The sequence below is a fragment of the Prionailurus bengalensis genome, chromosome A1 (genome assembly GCF_016509475.1).
Source record: "Prionailurus bengalensis isolate Pbe53 chromosome A1, Fcat_Pben_1.1_paternal_pri, whole genome shotgun sequence".
In the NCBI taxonomy this organism is placed as follows: domain Eukaryota; kingdom Metazoa; phylum Chordata; class Mammalia; order Carnivora; family Felidae; genus Prionailurus; species Prionailurus bengalensis.
This window is the reverse complement of record NC_057343.1, coordinates 28,759,313-28,775,756: the sequence shown is the minus strand read 5'-3', so window position 1 is coordinate 28,775,756 and position 16,444 is coordinate 28,759,313. Positions and strand designations below refer to the sequence as shown.

Sequence of the window (16,444 nt, the reverse complement as noted above, 5' to 3'; positions counted from 1 at the left end):
TTGTTAATTTGCTGTCATTCTCCAATAATATATAAGAAGTCTGTTCTCAGCCTCTTAAACTAATGCTTTCAAATGTACAGATAACATTCTCAATGGCAGGATACTTTGGGTACTTTTCCAGTGGAGCTGAGATCTGATGATGGATACATACATACTCTCTTGTTTGGTTCTTCTTTTAATGAAGGGCAGAATGAGGTGACCATAATTTTCACACAGCTCAAACATATAATTTTAGGATGATTTACCACTACCAAATCACCATAAAGTGACTACAAAAACCTGAAACTGTACTGTGTGGAAAAATTGATGAGGCATAAATTATTTCCAGCTTTCATTAGAATGAGTGTTTTTATTTCAACATGAAGAAAATAATCATGTGTATAATTCTAGAAATAATACTATTAACAAATTAAGTTAGAGTCACAAAGAAAAGAAATATTGTCCTCAAAAGTTCTTCTCCATATGATTCGAAGTGGTGGCACTTGGAAATACATTGTGCTTGTATTTATCCTTAATCTATAAATGGAAAATAAGATATTTATAGTACAATTTAACTTATTTTACAAATATATCGATGATTTGGGTGTTTCCCCCCCTCCCAATTACTTGGTAGAAAAGTATTTTCATTGGAAATTAAAAAGTTGATAATTAACAGGTTGGTGAGATGATAAAATATCATCCTCAGATCACTTCTAACGAGCTAACGAAAGGATATAGACAGATGAAGTAGCATACTGAGTTAACCATCTGCCTTCTGATCTCTGACAAAGACACCAAGAGGAGTGATTCATAAAAGGGGAGGGTGTTCTTCATGGCATCTGCCATAAATTAAGTTTAAGATATACTCTCTCTCAATTTCCTTAATTGTCTTTAAAAAGCCAGTAGACCTAGAATCAAATCATAAAAACTCATTTCAAAATATATTTTCAGTGAGTTCCAAGACTTGCCACCTTCTATAGAGTGTAGAAATTCATTCTTTTCCCTACATGTGTATATCTAATGACCAAGGATATCACTACTAGTTTAATCTCTTCACCTGAATTTTTCTTAGTGATTTCAGAAATCATATGCTTCTTCATAGATTTTATGTAAACTCTGGCCAATTCAACCAATAGACACAAAGTACCTTAAAGCAGCATTGAAAGGAATCTTCTCAACAGAATCATTTAAAGTATGAGCTGTTAACATTTTCTATAATCCAAAGTCATAATAAGTAACTAGTTTAAACATCATTTTTCAAAAATAAAAACATTTTAACATAAGTATATTTAGTGTCAGTAATAACAAAATTAACTAAAAAATAAACTAAAAAGGCAAACTACAATCTAAAATGTAAGTAAATAATATCACATCCACTCCCCAAACTGTTCAAAAATAAAAATGGAAACTCTGCCATAAGTAAAAAGATACTATAATCAAAGACTAACATATAGAATCGATAAATTACGCAGTATGAAAATGTCTTAGGAGTGATCAATACAAACAAATACACGAGAGAAAAATTTACTGTGTAAAAACACCAGCTGTAAGTTTGATTTTTAATCATACCATATGCAACATGAACATTCACAAAAACAATCTATTCAAAAATACTTAGGAATAAATTTAACCAAGCAGATAAAAGACTTGTACACTGAAAACTATAAGAGACATTATTGCTGAAAGAAATTATTGAAGACAAATATATGAGAAGACATTCATGTTCACAGATTGAAAGACTTAAATATTAACATGACAATATTACCCAAAGTGATCTATATATTCTGTGAAATTCCTATAAAAATCTCAATAGCATTTTTTTTTCATAAATAGAAAAACCTATCCTAAGATTCATATATAAACCCAAGGAATGCTGAATATCCAAAACAACCCTGGAAAAGAAAACAAAGTTGGAGGTCTCACACTTCCTTATTTCAAAACTTACTATAAAGCTATAGAAATCCAAACAGTATGAGAATGACATAAGGACAGACAGAGCAATGAAATAGAAGAGAGAGCTCAGAATAAACCCTCACATATATAGTGAATTGATTTTTGACAAGGATGCTAAGACCATCCTATGAGGAAAAGACTGTCTTTTCAACAAATGGTGCTGGGAAAACTGGATATCCACATGTAAATGATTTGAAGTTGGACCCTTACTTTTCACTGTATACAAAGATTAATTCAAAACAGATCAAAGACCTAAATGTGAGATCTAAAACTGTTAACACTCTTAGAATAAAACAGAGAAAGTTCATGATATTGGACCTAGCAATGATTTACTGTATATAACACCAAAAGCATAGGCAACAATAACAAAAAGATAAATTAGACTTCGTCAAAATTTAAAATTTTTGTGCATCAACAGATAGTATAAAGAGAGTGAAAAGACAACCTACAGAATGGGGAAAAAACATGTGTAAATCATAACAGAAAATGGGTTAATATCCAGAATATATGAAGAACTCCTACAACTCAACAACAAAAAGACAACCCAAATTGAAACACAAGCAAGGAATTTGAATAGGCTTTTCTCCAAATAAGACATACAAATGGTCAATAAGTACATGAGAAGATGCTCAATTTCATTAGTCATTAGGGAAATGCAGATCAAAACTACAATGAGTTACGACTTCACACACTGCTGGTGGGAATGTAAATTGGTGTCACTGCTACAGAAAGCAGTATAGCAGCTCCTCAAAAAGTTAAACACAGAAATACAATATGGTTCAGTAACATCATGTTAACATCTAGGTATATATATAATAAGAGTTGAAAGTAGGGACTCAAACAGATACTTATATACCAATGTTTATAGTCACATTATTCACAAAAATCAAAAGGTAGAAACAACCATGTGTTCACCAATATTTGGATAGAAAAACAAAAGCTAGTATATCCATACAACAGAATATTATTGAGCCATAAAAAGAAATGAAATTCTGATATATGCTATAACATGAATGAACCTTGAAAACATCATGCCAGGTAAAATAGAGACAAAATGACAAAAAAGTGCTTGGTTCTACTTAAATGATGTACCTAGAATAGGCAAATTCATAGGGACAGAAAGTACCATAGAGGTTACCAGAGTCTGGGGTGGGGGATGGGAAGTTATCATTTAATGAATATAGAGTTTCTATCTGGAATACAAAATGTTCTAAAAATAAGTCAGACAAAGAAAGACAAATACCATATGAACTCATTTATATGTGGAATCTAAAAAACAAAACAAAAAAAAGCCAAGACAGACCTATAAATACAGAGAGCAAACTGGTGGTTGCCAGAGGGGAGGAGGGAGGGCGATGGACAAAATGGGTCAAAGGGAACAAGAGATGCAGGAAGGAAACAAAAAAGTTCTGGAAATAGATAGTAGTGATGGCTACACAATATTGTGAATATACTTAAAGCTATTGAGTTGTACACTTAGAAACAGTTAAAATGGCAAATTTCATGTTGTGTGTATTTTTCCACAATAAGAAAATACTCTATTCAGTGAATGCCAAATTATCTCCCATTGCTGCTAAAACGCATTTTATTTCGATTTCCAAATTACTACTAAATGCAGTCTGTGTATGTGCGCACATGCAGGTAAATTGAATCTCTCTTGAAAAACAGACACAGGTGCTGATATGGTGTGCACATTCAACACTCTAAAATGCACTTTCAAAAGTTGCAAGTAATTACAATTGTACTCCAATTTGATTTTTATTTCAGTTATTTATGTAGACCAAAATTAACAGGTCATACATAACTCAAGTAAGAATATCCATAACTTCTACTGATGGTCTAAATATATATGTTTATAGTCCAAGTACTAAAAATGAACATCATACCTGATAGAGCATGATGGGTTCAATGTTGTATCCTAAGTTATCTGCAAAGTTCTTAGCAATGACCGTTTTTCCACAACCCTACAAATGGAAACACAATCATTCAAGGGAGAAGTCAAAACAACCAAAAGTTGGGAAACAGAAATCCGCAGTGAGACTGCTGCTATTCTTACTTTTCCTCCAATTAAACATATGTCCTTAACCATGTGTGACTGCATCATCTCAGCCAGTAGTTGTTTATGGCTTAAAGTCTGTACAAAACGCTCTGATGCACCAGGTTGACTTATTGGCCTGGTCCCAGCTGGCACCTATAATTAAAGAGAAGTAAATATAATATGCATATGTGTTTCTCAAAACATTAGTAAATGAAAGAACATAACTGCCATTTAGAAGCCTCTAATAATCCCTTGCTCAATTCAATTCTGTACTGTTTTTGATATTTCAATAGAGCAGCAACTATTTTCTTATTCACAGATCTGATTATCATTATCATCAACCCTCCAAATCAATCATCCCTCTAAAATTAAAGCCCTGTGCTGTCAGACATTTTCATAATAATCATGTCATTTGGGGGTTATTTATAACTTATAATAACAATGTCACTACTTGAGAATGAAGTTTTTTGTCCAAATTCCAGTGCTAAGTACAGAATTTCAAGTCAGTCTACTGGGACTCTCCAAAGTCACCAATGATGTCCTGATTTCTAAAATCCATGTCCACAAATCCTTTTCCACTCTTAGTTTACAACTCGGAAGTATCTGGTCTTAAAATCTCCCCTCTCATCCTTCACACCTGCTTCTTTTATTTTCTATCTCCTCCTCATTTGTCTCCTGGGGACTCCACTAGGAGATTTCCATGTTCTGCAGAGGACTTGGGGCCCATCATAACAGGAACCCTACAGAATTATAAGTTTGGAAGTGACAAGATTAGATTTGCATTTAAGAAAGATCATCATGGTGGTAACATAGAAGGCTGACCGGAGGGACTGGAGGCAATGAAGTCAGAAAGCCATCACCAAAAAGAAGCAAACAATGAAAGCTTGTTCCCATTTCATGCCTTTGGACACGTCTGAAGTGTCCTGAAGTGTCCTATCACCTTTCCACTCCTGAGCTACTGGAAAACTCCTATGTCATACTTGAAGACAGCTTACTCTATATCCCCACAGCCATTCCAATGCAGTCCTTACTTATCTGCCTCTATTTAGACCATCAGCTTAATGAGGTCATTCATCTGAAGTAGACAGAAGAGTGTAGTGGAAAGTGATCCTGTCTAGAAGTCTCATCTGTGACATTTCTTAGCTAGTAACCATGAATGAATTGATTATCCTCTTTACATCTGTTTTCCAATCTATAAAATGCAGATTATAAAACTTGCCTCCAGGATTATTGGGGGATTTAATGGCATAATGTATTTATGGTATTATATATTTGTCAAGAGACAAATATAGTGACTAATACACAGTAGACACTAATAATTTTTAATACAGAGCCTGGCTCAGAGTAGACATTAATCAATGTTCAGCTTGATAAATGAATAAATGCAGCAACATTAATAAGTATTAATAATATCACATTAGAGCACATAAAAAGTCTATATAATTAAAGTGCGCTGTGGCACATAAGAAGGCAAGCCTTCTTCTTCCCCACATTCACTTACAATTCATTTAAGTCTGTGTTTTTCAAGCTGTGTTTCCTTGTGATAGTTTCCCATCCCCTCTTGCGGTTCTCAGGGCTCTCAAAGGGTTGGAAGAAAGGGAGGCAGAGCAAGCATATAGAGCCCTGTGACCAAATATCCTTCCCTTTTCTAAAACCTCTCCCACCAGAACAGCTCCTCTTTTAACTGTTGCATGTAGTTAAGAAAAGATTTTATTTGAAAAGAGTGTTCCACAGCCGCTAAAATATGTTTGAAAACACTATTTCTTATCAAGGACTCAGAATACAAAATACTTTATTCGGTACTTCATTTGATTTTTCCAGAGATCAACTTTAGTTTTTTATGAGAAACTACGCTTATGTTTCTCCTGAACTTTTCCAGTTTACAAACATACATGACTGTGGATACATGGATAAATACAGATACAGATATATAGATGTGACACTAGAGAGCCAAAGAAGATTTAAAAGGGGATCATAAATGGGCAGAACTTAGCACATCTGAGAAAGTATAAACTTTATCCATTACCTGAATGGTCACTTCTTTTTCTGCAATCCGGACAGTCACAGAAGCTTGGGGGGAATGGCTTTCAGTCAGCCTCTCCACTCTCACAACCTCTTTAGGAAGCACAGAGCTTCCTGAATCTTGGAGTTCAAAGCGCTGCAAAATTACAAGAAAGTCATGTAATTTACTTTTCATTTTAGTATTTTTTAATGTTTATTCATTTTTGAGACAGAGAGAGACAGAGCACGAACAGAGTAGGGGTAGAGAGAGAGAGAGAGAAACAGAATCCGAAGCAGGTTCCAGGCCCTTAGCTGTCAGCACAGAGCCCAACGCAGGGTGTGAACCCACGAGCATGAGATCATGACCTAAGCCCTAAGTTGGACGCTCAACCGACTGAGCCACCCAGGCGCCCCTTTACTTTTTATTTTAGTATTAATGTTGGGTATCTGGAAGATTCATCTTAATTAGAACTGAAACTCTATATTATAAAAGTAGAGGTAAAAAATTAATGAGAATTTTTCCTATTTTTACAAAAGTCATTCTACTTAAGCCAATTACTAAAGGTGATATGCAAATCGCTCCTAAGATTTACTCAATGACAAGTAATGAAGTCACTTAATTCCTGAACTGCTAGAAGTTCACAGCCTCCATTTCTTGCTGATCAAAAGTTCCAGTTTCCAGGAAAGGATGATGAGACTCTCGACAGCATGTTAAAGTTAAATAAGACTTATTTTGGTTAATTTCTTAAATCAACTGATGTTGATGTTGCCTGAAATTCATGAAACCAAACTTCCTGGACACCATTCTGCTGTTGGCTTGTGTGATTAGCCTAACTGATTACAATATATGACAACAATCACAGATATTTCCAGTCTCTGGCACAGTGCCTTCTATGGTGTAGGTTCTCAGTACTTGTCAAACTGAGTATAAAGACTAAGACCATTGATTCTTTCTCCATAGAGAACAATTATCAATGTTCTAACACTTGTTTACACACCTCATACCAGCTGGTTATATAAAAATGCACACAAAGAACACAACAAGTAAATGGAAAATGAGAATACTAATAGAAAATTAATTAAATCCTCTGCCCTAGACTAGCAGCATGTTCAATATGAAAAGCTTAATTCATTTTCAGTATAAACAGGCAGAAACTAACCCCTCAAAATCCTACCACAGTTTTAGAACATTATCACTATTGTGAAAGAGTTGAACCTCAATGCAAGGGCAGATTGCTGCTTATTCAACAGAATGCCACAACTCCAGAAAATAGATTTGGGGGAAGAAAATCATTTTCAACCTCAATGTTCTAAGCAGAGGAACCCAATTCAAGTCTTATTGGTGTCCTAAGTACTTAAGACACTCACTTACTCCATTCCTCAAACCTAAGAAAAACTATCTCTTTGTGCTATCATTTAAAAATGTTTTATGTTTTATGTTTTATGCATTTATATGTATAAAATGCATGTACAAGCTGTCCAGTTTTCCCAACACCATTTGTTGAAGACACTGTCTTTTCCCCATTGCATATTCTTGCCTCCTTTGTCAAATATGAGTTGATCATATAATTGTGGGTTTATTTCTGGGCTATTTTATTCTATTGATCTATGTGTTTATTTCTGTGCCAGTAGCATACTGTTTTGATTACTATGGCCTTGTAGTATATCTTGAAATCTGGGATTGTGATCCCAGTTTTGTTCTTTTTCAAGATTGCTTTGGCTATTTGTGGTTCCATACAAATTTTAGAATTGTTTGTTCTAGTTCTGTGAAAAATACTGTTTATATTTTGATAGAAATTGCATTAAATCTATAGATTGCTTGAGTAGTATGAACATTTCAACAATATTTGGTCTCCTAATCCATGAACATGGAATGTTTTCCATTTGTTTGTGTCATCTTCAATTTCTTTCATCAATGTTTTATAGTTTTCAGAGTACAGGTCTTTTGCCTCCTTAAGTTTATTCCTAGGTATTTTATGATTTGGGGTGCAATTATAAATGGGATTGTTTTCTTAATTTCTATTTCTGCTCTTAAGTCTTAAAGACATGCAAAGGATTTCTGTATATTGATTTTGTATCCTGTGAGTTTACTGAATTCATTTATTAGTTCTAGTAGTTTTTTGGTGGGGTCGTTAGGGTGTTCTTTATATGTCATTTGCAAATAGTGAAAGTCTTACTTCTTCCTTACCGATTCTTGTCTGATTGCTGTGGTTAGGACTTCCAGTACTATGTTGAATAAAAGTGGCAAGAGTGGACATCGTTGTCGTATTCCTGATTTTAGAAGAAAAGCTCTCAGTTTTTCACCACTTAATATGATTGTTAGCTGTGGGTTTTTCAGATATGGCCTTTAATACGTTCAGGCACGTTCCCTCTAAGCTTATTTTGTTGAGGGCTTTTCTCATGAATGGAAGTTACACTTTGTCAAATGCTTTTCCTGTATCTATTGAAATGATCATATGTTTTTTATCCTTTCTCTTGTTGATGTAGGTATCATGTTGACTGATTTGTAAATATTGAACCATCTTGCATAGCAGGGATAAATCCCACTTGATCATGGTGAATAATTTTTTTTAATGTATTATTGGGGGCTCTCTGTGCTTCCTGGATCTGAATTTCTATTTCCTTCCACAGATTCAAGAAGTTTTCAGCTATTATTTCTTCAAATAAATTTTGACCCTTTGCTTTCTTTTCTTCTTTCTTTCCTTCTTTCTTTCATTTTTCTTTTTTCTTTCTTTCTCTTTCTTTGTTTCTTTCTTCCTTTCTTTCTTCCCTTTCTTCCTTTTCTTTCTTTCTTTCTTTCTTTCTTTCTTTCTTTCTTTCTTTCTTTCTTTCTTTCTTTCTTTCTTTCTTTCTTTCTTATGTTGCAAATGTTATTATGTTTGATGGTGTTGCTGATTTCCCTAAGTCTATTTTCATTTCTATTATGCTTTTCTCTTTCTCCTGTTCAGTGTTATTGTCTTCCAGGTCACTGATCATTCTTCTTCTCTAATCTACTATTTATTCTACCTACTGTATTTTAAATTTCAGTTATTGAGTTCTTCATCTGATTGTTTTTTGTTTGTTTGTTTTCTATCTCTTTGGTAAGGGTCTCGCTGATGTCGTCCACTCTTTTCTCAAGTCCAGTGACCATCTTTATGAACATTACTTTAAATTCTCTATCAGGCATATTACTTATTTTCATTTTATTTACCTTTCTTGCTGTGATTTTGTCCTGTTTGTTCATTTGGGACATATTCCTCTGTCTACTCATTTTGTCTAACTCTTTGTGTCTGTTTTCATGTGTCAGGAAACTCAGCTACATCTCCTACTCTTGAAAGTAGTGGCCTTATGAAGAAGATCTATAGTGCTCTTCAGTGCAATGTCCCCTATTTACCAAGACCTGGCACTTCAGGTGTCTCCTATGTGTGTTGTGTGCACCCTACTGTTTTGGCTGAGCCACTTTTGCCTTCAATCCAGTCATTTGCAATGTGTCTTTTTGCCTTGTGGGCAGGGTTGGATCCCTGTGTTGTTAGTGAGCCAGCCTGAGGCTGCCTTGGCCTTGATTTGAGTCAGACCAGGGATTTGCCAGAGATGCAGTGGCACCAAACTGCAGAGTGCTTTCCCTGTGTTGTCCCTTGAGAAGCTTTTGTCGGTGGGCAGAGTCCGCAATCAACCAGATGTCTGCCTCCAGACCATGACTGGGACTGCAGTTGGACTAGTGTGTGCAATTATCTTCTCCTCTCTCTGGGGCAAGAGTCACTTTGGAGTGGTGCTCACAGTTGGGACTGCTTGCACACTGCCATCCTGTGGCACCACTTTAGGTGTGCTCTGGCCAAGGATGCACTGCAGGGGTTGTGTCCACAGAATGCAGGACCTGGGTGCACTCTTAGCAAGTTAGGCAGGGCATGTTGGTGCTGTGCTGGTTCTTAAAGATGGCCATGTATCTAGGCTGGGAGGGTGGGGGAAGAAAATGGTATTTGCCAGCTCTTTTGTTCTTGAGGAAGTCTCCCAAAGATCCCTACCCCTCCAGCATGTGCTCTGAAATTGGCAAACAAATCCTCCCATATACCCCAGCATTTTCCAAACTGCTGTTTCTATGCTGTATCTCTGTGGGGCTATTTGTCATGCTGTTTCTACAATGGTGGGGACTTAGATTCCTATCACCCTCCCAGAGCTGAGCCCACAGATTTTCAAAGTTCCACATGGTAAGCCCTGCTAATTATAAGAACTTGCAAAATTCAGCCCCTCTAGTTTTCAAAGCCAAATGTTATGGAGATTCATCTTCCCTTTGCTGGTCTCCCATGCCTGGGATGCCTGGTGTGAGGGTCTGCTCTTTTCCCCTCTTTTGTGCCCAAGACATCCCTCTGCTCCACAAACAGTCCCGCCATTTAGCTCCCGACCACATCTTCACCCTTCCTATTCACTTCAATGTGCTCTCTTCTCTTCATTTAACTGTGGATAGTGTGTTCTCCCAGTCTTTGGGTTGTTTTCTGGGTTACTTACACGAATGTGGGTGTTATCTAGTTGTATCTGTGGGACAAAGTGGGCTTAGGATCTTCCTACTCCACTATCATCACTGGAAGTCTAATTTGTGTGATTAGTTTTTTAAATAAGAGCTCAGAAACACATCAAAGTGGCTTCTTTATAAAAATAAAGGCCTTGGTTCATAACTGACTTTTCTAGGCACTGAATATCTTCTCTCAGCTCTGTCATGAAAAAGTTTACTTTGCTTCATTTTATCAGACATTCCCATGACATCTTCTTCATCCCTATCTACCTACCATTGTTCTCCAGGCATTGGGAATTGTGCTGAGGGGCAATGAGGGAGCACATCTGGAATCACAGCCTTTTTCATCAACACTAGGTGCTCTATTCAATGACCAATGCCAACTTAGTTCAGATGTTGATTAAATCAAAGATGAATTCTAGTTCTTTTTGTCAATGTCTAGAATAAACTTAAAGTGAACTATATGGTTATATTTTCTCCTTGCTTCTTTATGCTTTTCATTTAGATTCTATCCCCAATGATACTTCTCAGCATCTATGGGGAATAACTTTTCATTAGTTTTATTTTTTTATTGTTACTATTATTGTTATCATTATTGACATCACCAATAAATGAAAATAATGTTTCTTTGGCTAGCTGGTATGTGGGAAACACCTGCTGAAGTACCTAGCATCTACTTCCAAGTTCTTCTCACTATTAGTAGCTGCATAAAGAATACCTCTTTCTGTACTCCCCTTGTAGATATTGGAATAAGGGAGAAACAAATACCACTCCATTTACGTAAGGTTGTAAACTCCTGGCCTCCAGGAAATGAAGGGCCTATACACAGAGCCAACAGCTTAGTGTTCACATTCTACCTACTCCTTAGAGATCTTCTCTTTGAGCCAAACTGCAAAAGAAAAACAAAAACTGTCTGTTGTAAAAAAGAATTTGGGTAAGTCAATAAATTCCTGCCAGGAGTTAAACCCATTTAAATATATAGTCATAAGATATATATTGTGATTGGCCCTTTAGAAAACACTACCATTAACTATACAATGAGGAAATTATGGCATCTGTATTTTGAAAGAAAATCAACTCCATATATTATGAACCACTCTGACAAAAATAAGAACTTCATTAATTTAAATGACAGGTCTACAAGCAATTTCCATAGTTTTATATAAAGTCCTTACTTTTCAAGTTAATAATTTAAGTTACAGGCAGATAAATTTTAAGTGTTATATTTGTTTAATTTTTTTTTTATTTTGAAATGAGTTATAATGGATATTCACTTTGTAAAATTTTTTATCTTGAAATAATTTCAAACTTACAGGAAAGTTACAGGACAGTTGTAGAAAGAACTTCTATTTTGCCTTCACTCAGATTTTTCAAAGATTACCATTTTAGCATATTTATTACCTCCCTCTTGCCGCCAGCATCCCTAACACACCCATTATAATTGGTCTTTTTCTGAACCATTTAAGGGCAAGCCACAGATATGATGCTCCATCATCCCTGAATATTCTAGTTCATATTTGCTAAAACAAGAATTGTGGCCAACATATTCACCACATAAGCTTCCAAATCAGGAAATCATTTTAATAGAACACTGTCATTCAATCCACAGACCATATCAACTTTAACCAAATGTGCTAACAATGTCATGTTTTCCTATCTGGTCCAGGATCCAACACAGGATCACATGTCATATCTCTTTAGTCTCTTTCAATCTAAAGCAGTCTTTCAGTTTTTCTTTTTCTTTTATGAACGGGACAATGCTAAAGAATAAAGGCCTCTCATTATGTAAGAGGGCCCTCAACCTAGGTCTATACAATACTTTCTCATGGCCAAATTCATGCAATAAATTCTTATCCAGAATATCCTGAAATGAGGCTGAGCCCTTCTCAGCTCAACAGTCAAGAGACACATAATGTCGATTTGTCCTACCTGGTCAAGTTGGTATTTACTATAAAAATGCCATTTTTTTGTTTTGTAGTCAAGTGAGTATTTTGGTAGGAGATATTCTTAGATTACATCAATATCCTATTCTTCATAGACCCTCCACCCACCAGTTTTAAAACCTTTGATGACTCCTACCTAAATCAACTTCCACACTGGTGGCTGCCAAATGGTGACTTTTCTGCATTTATTCATAGGTGTTCTATATTAAGAAGAATTTTTTCTTCTCCCCCTTTATTTACTCATTTGTATCAACATGAACTCAGGGATTCCCATTTTGTTCAATGGTTTATAATCAATTGCTATCTTTGTTTATTTTCATGCTAAAATTGTCCCACATTTTGGCCAATGGGGGCCACCTCAAACTGGCTCCTCTGTCACTTTGGTATGTTAACATCATTTGTTAAACATTTCCTTACTTTTGGGCACAATAAGATGATCCAGGTTCATCATGAACTTTCCCTGTGCTGAGCCTTGAACCAGCACTATTTTCTAGGAATCCTGATTCCTTTTAGGAAGTGTGGTATTTAGAAACCAATGTCTTGGCACTTGGTATGATCATTGCCACTGGAATGTCATAGTTTTCAGGCCCTCTTAAGGGGACAGAGCTAGAAAATATGTGTCTGTATACTCATACATACACAGTATCTATATCTATTACTCTGATTATATATATTAAAATATTTTAAAAAAACACATGAGTTCATACTGATTCCTCCAATTCCAATCTAACACCTCAGGGGTCTTTCTTTTCTTCTCCCTTTCTATGCTTATAAATTCCTTTCCCAATGGTAAGAAACATAGCTCTTATAATCCTCAATTTATTCACTCATTTCCTCAACTGATTTACTCATTTGTTCAATACAACCAGTATCCCAACCACAGTAGCCACCTCTGTACTTGCTTCCCTGTCACTCGCATGCCAGTGGCTCCAAGTCTAGAAGAAAAAGGGAAGGAAAAGTAAGGGAAGGCATGGGAAAGACAGAAAGAGAAAAAGAAGGAAGGAGGAGGAAGAGAGAAATGGAAGAAGGGAAGAGAAGGGACAAGAAGAGAAATGGAAAAAGAAAGAAAAGTGAAGCAGATACTTACTTTTAAAACACCTTCCACAGCCATTTTCCCTTCATGTCCTAGCAAGATAGTGTATGGATAAAGCCACTGGATTGCATGTTTGATTGACATCATAGGAAAGGAATCCTATTTAGGAGCAAAAATACACAGGGATGAAGAACATCCAAAATAATCACAAAAAATTTATCTGAAATGCATATTTGACATATATGACATATCCAAAATGTATATATGATTATAAAAAATAACCAAGAGGTTTCTCATATTTTCCACAAGTCCACAAAAAATATTCATTACTCCCTCTTCTTTTCCTGTTCCACACCCTTTCACTGGGTAAGCCTACCCACCCCCATCTTTCAGCTACCATCTATCTGTTAATGGCTCCCATGTCTCAGTATCTGGTCCTGAGCTCTAGACTCGAATTCTCAATTGCCCAAATGTGACCCTTTAGATATCCCATTGACCTCCATTCAACATGCCTGAAACTACATGTCTGAACACGTCTCCCTACCCTATTCATCCCAAAGTATGCTCTTTACTTGTATTCCTTGTTTTTTCATGTTTATTTAGTTTTGAAAGAGAGAGAGTGTATGGGTGGGGAGGGGAAGAGAGAAAGGGAGACAGAATCTGAAGCAGACTCCAGGCTCTGAGCTGTCAGCACAGAGCCTGACACGGGGCTTGAACCCACAAGCAGTGAGATCATGACCTGAGCTGAAGTCGGATGCATAACTGACTGAGCCGCCCAGGTGCCCCCATTCCTAATCTGAGTTAATCACGTCCACATTTACTTAGTTTCACAGTTATAACTACAAAGTTAGAAAGTGTTTATTATTCTCAAAAGTTTTCTCCAAGTTAAACTGCTTTCCCAACAGGGACAATTAGAGAAATTTCAGCATAGGTTGTCCTGTAGATGATATTATAGCATTTCTGTCAACATACTGAAGGGTGTGATAATGGTTCTGGTTATGTGGAAGAACGTCTTACGACTTCTTCCAAGTTGCATACTAAAGTATATAAAAATACTGATCATAATTTACTTTCAAATGGTTCGGAAAAGAGAGAGCAAACAAATGTGGCAATATGTTAAAAATTGGTGATTCTACTTGAAGGGGTTATAGATGTTCATTTTACTGTTTTTGAACTTTTATTTTTAGATTTGAGAACTATCAAAGTAAAATGTTCCAAGCAAAAACAAAAAGAACAAAAAGCAGAAGACGTGGTAAAAAGGAAGAGAAAAGCTGTTCTAAACACAGAGGACAGTGCGAACAATACCTGTGAAACCTAACTCACTGAGTCTCAGGAAACCTAAATGAATAGGAACAAAAGTTTAAAAATAAGTCTCTTGTCTCGGCAGTATCCCTACTACCTGGGATTACACTCTCCTTAGCACAGTCTCTCACTGACTGTTACAACAGTTTCCTATTAGGTCCGTATGCAACCAGGCTTTCCCCGTCCCTCCTCCCTGCCCACAGAGGTATCTTCCTCCACCATAGAACTGATTACTCCACGCTTCACCTACTTAGTAATATCTAACAGGCCACTTCTTCCACACCATGAAATCCAGACAACTTCACTCACCATGCAAAACACTTCACAATAAAGTTCTCACCTCTCTCTTCACCCTACACGCTTGCTCTAACGATACAACTTATCATTCTTCAAACATACCAAGCCCGTTTGTGATTCAACACCTCTGTGCATGCTGTTCCCTCTGCCTGGAGGGCATTTCCAACAATCTTGACACGACTGTCACGACCTTTGTTAAACTGTAGTGGACAATGTTTACGCTCTACCAAACACCTCGGATCTGTTTTTATCTTTTCTAAGCTTCCCACCTTTCCCTTTCAACAGCTAGCTGCTGCAGGGCTTTTAAAGAAGACTACTTTTGAACTCCCAAAGCCAGCTTTGCTCACAGCCAAGAGAGCAGCTAATGCCTGGAAATTTGTGTCCCTTGTGATGACCCACTGACCAACGACTGCTGGTGCCTGAGTGCGAAAGTCCCAGCTCCCTGCCTCAGGCTGCAGGCCGCCTCTGCAGGCTCCTCAGGCCTCTCCAGGCTGAGTCATCCTTCTCTCTGTGGAGTTTTTACCTGAACTGCATGTCTACCTACCTCCCTCCTAGGCTATGAGCTCAGTAAGGGCTCACAACACATTGCTGGTCTCCGTACAGTATACTGCACAGCATGGGTCAGCGAATCTCAGGTCTTGTAATATTTATAGAGGAATATGACAAGGCAAACTGAAATGATGAATCCCCAAGGATTAACTTTTAAGTTCTCTTTGCCACATTTGGGTATACAAGTCATTAATTTATTTTATACATACCAGGATTTGAACTGCAGCTGGTAAACTATCTAAAGGAAAATCTGGAAGTCCGAGAGTAGAAGATTCTTGGGAACAGAGAGTGGTGGCAAAGGACAAGAGCTGAGAGATTCTAGGGGAAAAAATTAAGTAATGTTAAATGCTATTCTAATAGTTTTAATGCATAAAATGCATTCACTTGTTAAACATAAAATAGCTGAGGCATCTTAATTGATATAAAATTGATTTACTATTAAATTCTTTTAAAAAAATTTTTTTTAATGCTTACTTATTTTTGAAGGAGAGAGAGACAGAGCATGAGCAGGGGAAGAGCAGAGAGAGAGGGAGACACAAAATCCAAAGCAGGCTCCAGGCTCTGAGTTGTCAACACAGTGCCTAACATGGGGCTCGAACCCACAAACTGTGAGATCATGACCTGAGCCAGTCAGACGCTTAACTGACTGAGCCATCCAGGCACCCTGATGCTTACTATTAAATTCTTAAGAAACAACAGCTTCATATTCTGTTTAAAACTCAGAGGCTGACTAGATACACAGGTATATTTCTTAAATCTATCACAACATGTGAGGTTTTTCACAACCTGGCCCAAATTTATCCTGCCAGCCTCACCTCCCTCCCTTCTCAATCCAAACCTGAACCCCAGCCACCAAGAGTTTT

At 36.7% G+C, this 16,444-nt stretch overlaps 1 protein-coding gene across 1 annotated transcript in view; it reads right to left on the bottom strand.

Annotated features, from left to right (window-relative positions):
- Positions 1-16,444, bottom strand: part of VWA8 (von Willebrand factor A domain containing 8) — a 366,373-nt gene that overhangs the window by 276,371 nt on the left and 73,558 nt on the right. The window contains exons 8-12 of the mRNA XM_043579664.1: positions 15,791-15,899; positions 13,488-13,592; positions 5,997-6,128; positions 3,989-4,123; positions 3,819-3,896 (exon numbers count right to left, since the gene is read on the bottom strand). Coding sequence (XP_043435599.1) covers positions 3,819-3,896; positions 3,989-4,123; positions 5,997-6,128; positions 13,488-13,592; positions 15,791-15,899 — 559 coding nt within the window. The remainder of the gene's footprint in view (positions 1-3,818; positions 3,897-3,988; positions 4,124-5,996; positions 6,129-13,487; positions 13,593-15,790; positions 15,900-16,444) is intronic.